General features: G+C 31.7%; 1 protein-coding gene across 1 annotated transcript; it reads left to right on the forward strand.

The window, feature by feature from the left end:
- The first annotated feature begins 287 nt into the window (after positions 1-287).
- LOC100244119 (probable folate-biopterin transporter 6) lies at positions 288-5,797 on the forward strand. The gene is made up of 4 exons (XM_002283324.5): positions 288-1,203; positions 1,360-1,464; positions 4,816-4,986; positions 5,110-5,797. Exons 1-4 carry the CDS (start codon positions 514-516, stop codon positions 5,698-5,700), a joined length of 1,557 nt encoding a protein of 518 aa, XP_002283360.2. The 5' UTR covers positions 288-513; the 3' UTR covers positions 5,701-5,797.
- Positions 5,798-7,025: the final 1,228 nt, after the last annotated feature.

Consider the following 7,025-nt stretch of genomic DNA (forward strand, 5'->3'; position numbering starts at 1 on the left):
ATATAATAAAGGTTATTAATTTATTTATAAATAAAATAATAATTTATCGACATTTAAAAAAATTGTTTTTATTAATACAAAGACAAAGTGCAAAACTAACATCAACATGCAACAACTAGAAAAAATTTGCAAAAAATAATAATAATAGTAAAGTAAAAGCATATCTACATTGTTGTTGCAAGTAACATCAACAGTATTCGGAAAATTTCCCACTTATACTAGTATCTTTAAATGCAACTGGAACATTTGTGAGGCTATGACCCCACTAAAACTCTGTCACCCTTTAAAAGATAAATTAAAATATTATATATATATATATATATATATATATATATATATAATATTTTAAATTTAACAATATTTTTTAAAGAAAAAAGTCCGTTATAAGCTGATGACCCATACCCACAAGCAAACGAAAGACTTCCCCTAGCATTTGAGAGTCAAAGCTTCCTTCCATGACCTTGTGGTCAACATCTCCTCCGCATAACTCCGCCCCAGATCCAATTTCCGACCATGGAAGAAGAAAACCCTTCAGAAACCCTACACCTCATTGGCAAGCCTCCACCAAATCAACCCAAAAAACAACCACCATCACCACCCCCTCCTCCGCACCCACCGCCGACCCTATACCCCACCAAAACCACACCTTTTACCCTCCTCATCCAACCATTCCAATGGCTCCAAATGCTCTGCAAGCAACTCAACCCCACCTTCATCCTCGGCATCGCCCTCGTCTACGGCCTCAGCCAAGGCTTCTCCAACTCCTTCTTCAAGGTCGTCACCGACTTCTACTGGAAAGATGTTCAAAAGGTCCAGCCATCGGTAGTCCAGCTCTACATCGGCTTCTACTACATTCCTTGGATCATGAAACCCGTTTGGGGTCTCCTGACCGACGTCTTCCCCGTCATGGGCTACCGGCGGAGGCCCTACTTTGTGGCCGCCGGCGTTATTGGGACGGTCTCGGCTGCGGTTGTGGCGATTAGCGGGAACCTGCCGGTGGCCGTGGCGTTGGGTTGCCTGATTGGGATAACGGCCGGAGTGGCCATCGCCGATGTGACGATTGATGCGTGCATTGCCCGGAATAGTATAGAGATCAGGTCGCTGGCCGCGGACATGCAGAGCTTCTCCGGGTTCTGCTCGTCAGCCGGCGCTCTCCTCGGCTACTCCAGCAGTGGGTTCTTTGTTCATCATCTTGGGGCTCAGGTCTGCCTTGCCTTTCATTTATTTTTCACATCTTAGAAAATGGGGAAAAAAAAAAAAAACCCTCATTTAATATTTTTGAAAATTAAATTTATAATTTGAAAAGAATTTAAGGGTAATTGTGGGTATTAATTAATATTAAATATTGTGTAATTGTAGGGAGCGTTAGGCATATTGGTGGGCCCGCCAGCAATGTTGGTGGTGTTAGGGTTTGTGATCTATGAATCGAGAGCCCCCAATCTCGCCTCTAACAACAAGAGGAAGGTACCTTTTTCTACTTTACTTTCACTGCTATGCTTTGGTGGAAAAATACCAAAACTGAATATGTCGGTGGACTTGGTCCCCCCCGGTCCCCACCTGCATCAATTGTCAATGAGGGTCTTTTAGTCATTTACTTAACCACGTGCTTGTCACATGGTGTTTAGGTACATGCTAAAGCTGAAAGATTCTAGTTTGAATAGGAACCAAAAGCTACAAGAAAATTGGATGCTTTAACATGGGGGTTGGGTTCATATCCCAAAGAGACGAGCTGTCATTATTTGTCTTATTTGGGCCTGGTAGTATATTATTCCCTGAGTCCAAAATGACTCTGCTTAGTATATTGTTTCAGTCATTTAATTACAAGAGAAGTATCTTTCAAGTTTCAAAATGACTCTTAGAAGCTGACGCCAAAACCTAAACAATGCAAAGGAGAAATTCCTTTTATATTCCTAACTAATCTTTCAAGTGGGTCCACCACATTGTCATCTATTAAATTTATGATATAAAATTGTATCTTTACCCCCAAACTCCCTCCTAATAAAAATAAGACTTCGTTTGATTGATGGAATAGGATAGGATATGTATATTCTAAGATATCATAACCGATTGGATAAAATATGAATATCATAAGATATGATTTCTAATAGGATATGATATCCTTGGATATATATATCCTATAAACATGATATTTTAATATAACATATCAATGATGTATGCTATATTATATTTATATTTAATTTATGAAATAAATAAAAAATAATATGAAATATATGTTATATTTTCAATGTTTAAAATAAAAATTATACTATATTTAAATATTTTTTATTTAAAAAAATGAAAATTTTATTATGTTTAATAATATTCATGATCAAAATATTTGAACTTTACAAATATTTTTTTTATATTATGTTATTTAATATATAAAAATATTTTTAAATTATATGTTAATATTATTTTATAAATATTTTTTTTAGTTTGTTTAATCATAAATTTAATTTATGATAAAAAAATTATTTTGTAAAATGAGTATATTAAAAAATAAAAAATTGATAAAAAATAAATTTTTGATACATGAAATAATCCCATATCTTACCATGGGATTCCCATGTAAAAGGAATTAAAAAAAGATGGTGAATAATATATCCCATCACTTTTCATGAATATTTGGTTGAATATATAATAAGATAAGTGATGAGATAACTTATCTTATCCCATCACCAACCAAACATGGGATAAGATATAATATCTCTTTTCTTATCCTATCTCATGCTATATCCGACCAACCAAACATGACCTTTATTGTATTAGAGTCATATTTGGTTGGCTGTATATAGTATGAGATAGAATGAGAGAGAGGATATTATATCATATCCCATGTTTGGTTAGTGATGAGATAAGATAAATTATCTCATAATTTATTTTATTATATATTCAAATTAAACAGATAAGTTGTGAGTCACTTTTTTTTATCCCTTCTATATGTGATATCTTAATCTCATCCTAACATATGGGATATACATATGATATGTATTATAAATTTATTTTTTATCAATTTATTATTTTTTTATATACTCATTTTACAAATTTTTTTTTATTAAATTACAATTTATGGTTAAAAAAGAAAAACCAAAAGAATATTTATAAAATGATATTAATATATGAGATAAATTATTTTTATATATTAAATAACATAATATAAAAAAAATTATTTGTAAAGTTTACATATGATTAAACATAAGAGAAATTTCATTTCTTTCTTAAATATAAACTATTGAAATGTAATATAATTTTTATTTTAAACATTAAAAATAATATATATTTTATATTATTTTTATTCATTTCACAAATTGAATATAAACATAATATAACATAACATGTCACATTGATATGCTACCTTAAAATATCATGTTTATAAGATATGTATGTTTAAGCATATCATATCCCATTGGAAATCATATCATTAAATATATATTTCCAATTTAATGGAATATGATATCTTAGGATATACATATTCTATTTTATTCTGTGAACCAAACGTAGTCTAATAGTCTATTGGGATCAAGTTTTGAAAAGTTAAAAACTCTTTTTTAAATTGAATAAAAGCTTTTATATTTGACTAACTAATTTTGTTTAAAAAAAGCCTTAGTCCCATCCTAGACCAAGTTTTTTTAGTTGAGTTTTTGGAACTCATTTTTTATTATGTTGATTTTCTTAATTTGGATTATGGGATGTGATGATTGAAATCACTCATGGCATGTACATGTTTATCTTTTTCGACAATTTCGTAAATATTTCATTCCAAAAATAAAAACAAGTGGGATTGTTTTGGAAATTGGAGGCAGTTACTAATTCATGATATGACATATACAAAATAAAATAGAAAACCTTTAGGCAATCCAAAACCATATTGGATTGGGTTAGCATATATACTTTGGGAAGTAGCCAATCCAGTCCTTATCTAGTAATGTTGTCCATGAATTTGGGGAAGAAATTCTAGAGTGGAACTTAACCCGATAGGGCATGAAGAGAGCATCACCTATTTATTTTCTAGTAGTATATGGGTACAAAAAGGTGGTCATTGGCAGTCAAACCCCATTGGCAGTGCTAACCCTCAAGGGTAGGTGCCTATGGGAGGCAATAGGACCTTAATAATATGAAAAAAAAAAAAAAAAAACTTTTTATAGAAACTTTGGCCCAGGAACTGTTTAGTGTTTTCAAGAATAGTTTTCTATTTTCTAGAACAAAAAAACAGAAAACATAGTGTTTTTAGAAAACATTTTTTAGTTATTTTCGGTTGTTTTCACTTGTTTTTTGAGAGTTACTTAAAAAAATAATTATACAAACATATATAATAATTAAAAATGAAGTTGTGGATATAAAAATTATTTTTAAAACATATTTAAAAATAGGTTAAAAACATTTTAGATCTCAAATAGATTTTTGTTTTACAAAACATTAGATAACAGTTTTCAAAAACTGTTCTTAAAAACTATTTTAAAAAACGGTTATCAAACAATGTAAGAAGTTTTTTTACATTCAATAAAAATTTTATAATACTAATATTACCTTCTAAAAATTATAATTTTAACTCTAATTTGTAGTTCGTATAGTTTAGGATTTAGAAATAATTATCGGATTCATAAATTGAAAACTCAATTTTGGTTAATGATCTTTAGAAAAGAAAATTAAAACATTCTTTCTAGGTTTAACTCTTGAGTGATGCATAATTGAACCAATTACCATTAGTCAACTAGATTTTGATTATTCTTACTAACTCCAATTGGTTTTAAGTACGATGACAGACAGGTGAGATTTATACATATATATATATATATACATATTTTTTCTCCCCAGGCAATGGAGAAGGTGGACATAGCAATAAGGGACATGTACAGGACTATAAGGTGCCCTCAAGTGTGGAAGCCTTCACTATACATGTACCTCTCTTTAGCCCTCAGTATAAGCACCCATGAAGGGCAGTTCTATTGGTACACTGACCCTAAAGCTGGCCCTGCATTCTCTCAGGTCTCCTTCAACCCCCTCCTCTCTCTCTCCCCCTCTTATGTATATATATTTCCTTACAAATATGCTGTATATTCAGGTAACATGCCTAACACTTGGTCCTCTATTTCTCTTTTGTAAGTGCAGGAGTTTGTTGGAATGATCTATGCAGTTGGTGCACTGGCCTCCATCTTAGGAATCCTAATATACCATAAGACTTTAAAGGACTGTCCCTTCAGAACCCTTCTCTTTTTCGCCCAACTTATCTATGCCATTTCTGGGATCCTTGACGTCATCTTCATCCTCCGATGGAACCTAGCGCTTGGTGTTCCAGACTACCTCTTTGTTGTCATGGAGGAATGCATTTCCAGGGTTGTGGCTAGGGTTAGATGGATGCCCATGATCATCCTCAGCACCAAGCTTTGCCCCTTAGGCATTGAAGGCACCTTCTTCGCCCTACTAATGTGCATTGACAGCCTCGGCTCGCTCTCATCCAAGTGGGCAGGAGGCATGGTTCTTCACTTACTGCATGTCACAAGGTCTGATTTTACCAACTTATGGTTAGTTGTTCTTATAAGAAATATTTTGAGGCTTGCCACACTGGGTTTGATTTTTCTTGTCCCTAATGTTGGTCAGTCTGATGAGGTGATTTCCTCTGATTTTTTGAATGATACTTCGAGTGTTAGTGAGGAAGATGATGAGTTCCAAACCTGTTTGAATGAGAACATTGAGCTTTAGTTATGGATAGTTTGGAGAAAGAGATCGATATTCATTTTGGGGAGAAAAAGAGGCTGTAAATTAAAAAGTAAATAAAAGAGTCCCCACATTGTGCATATGGATATACCCCAAGTATCTTTGGGTTGTCGCCTTATCTTTGTTCACTATGGGTTGGTCTTATATAATAATATATATCTTTGGGTTTTGAATCTATCCTTGATGTTCATGAAGAATAATAAAGTAGCGTTTGTTTTTTTAACTTTTTATTTAAATTAATTTGATTTCAGATTTTAGACTTTTTTTTTTAAATTTTCTATTGACTCATTACTTATTCATTAAATTTTTTAATTGAATAAAAAAGTAAAAATATTTAACTTTTTTTTTTTAATATAAAAAGCAATATATTAATTTTTTTGTTACTTTTTAATGCTTAATAGAAATAAAATATTTAAAAAACTAACAACTTAATATTTAACATTATTAAGCATTAAAAAAAAAACACTACTTATGTCTTATCGGGATAATTTCCCCTTTTTGCTTTTGTCTTTAGCAAGTTTAAATTCTAAAATTAGAATTATTATTGTTGATTTAGGTATTACAAAAATTTAATTAAATATAAAATAATTTCTTATAACAATGAAGAGAGCTTTCAAGTTGACTTCTATATTTGACACTCATAAGTGAATACATCTTCTAGTAGAATTATGTAAATAAATTATTGGGTAGTTAACCAAGGAACATAGGATAGTGATCTTAGAATTGTTGCCTTATTCCATTATGATTTTCATTTGTGGAGGACTCTATAAAATAGCAGACTTGATAAAAAAAGAATAACAAATTGAAGTATAGAAAAATACTTAGAAGGGTAGTTTAGGTTGACCTCTATAAGAGGATAGTTGTAATATTTGAAGTTTGGTTTAGTTTGGTTTCGTTTCAAGTTTGAATTCAAAATGCTTTTTCTTTGTAATTCCTTTTGTCGTTGGCTTTTATGTCACCATGCTTGGCTAAATTTAGGAGTCTGAGCGAAAGGAAGTTGAATAATCTCATTCTTGCTACTTACACACAAGAGCGCCTCGCTACCTCAAAAACCATGGTTTGACTACTTCCCTTAGTATCGAGCTTAATCTTGTTAAGGTGATGATCAAACATCCCATTTTTGTTGCCACACTGCTCGTCGCTTGCTTTGAAAACCTTAGGAAATGATATTAGAATAATAGCTAGGATGTGAAATCTCTTCATAGCTTGACTTAGATTAGTATTTAGGTAGCTAGTTGAAGTCAATTAAGGGAGAAATGGAATAAAAAGATAAAAGAGTGTTTAGTGTCTATCCCAAATATAGGTCACAC

The sequence above is a fragment of the Vitis vinifera genome, chromosome 4 (genome assembly GCF_030704535.1).
Source record: "Vitis vinifera cultivar Pinot Noir 40024 chromosome 4, ASM3070453v1".
Taxonomy (NCBI): Eukaryota; Viridiplantae; Streptophyta; class Magnoliopsida; order Vitales; family Vitaceae; genus Vitis; species Vitis vinifera.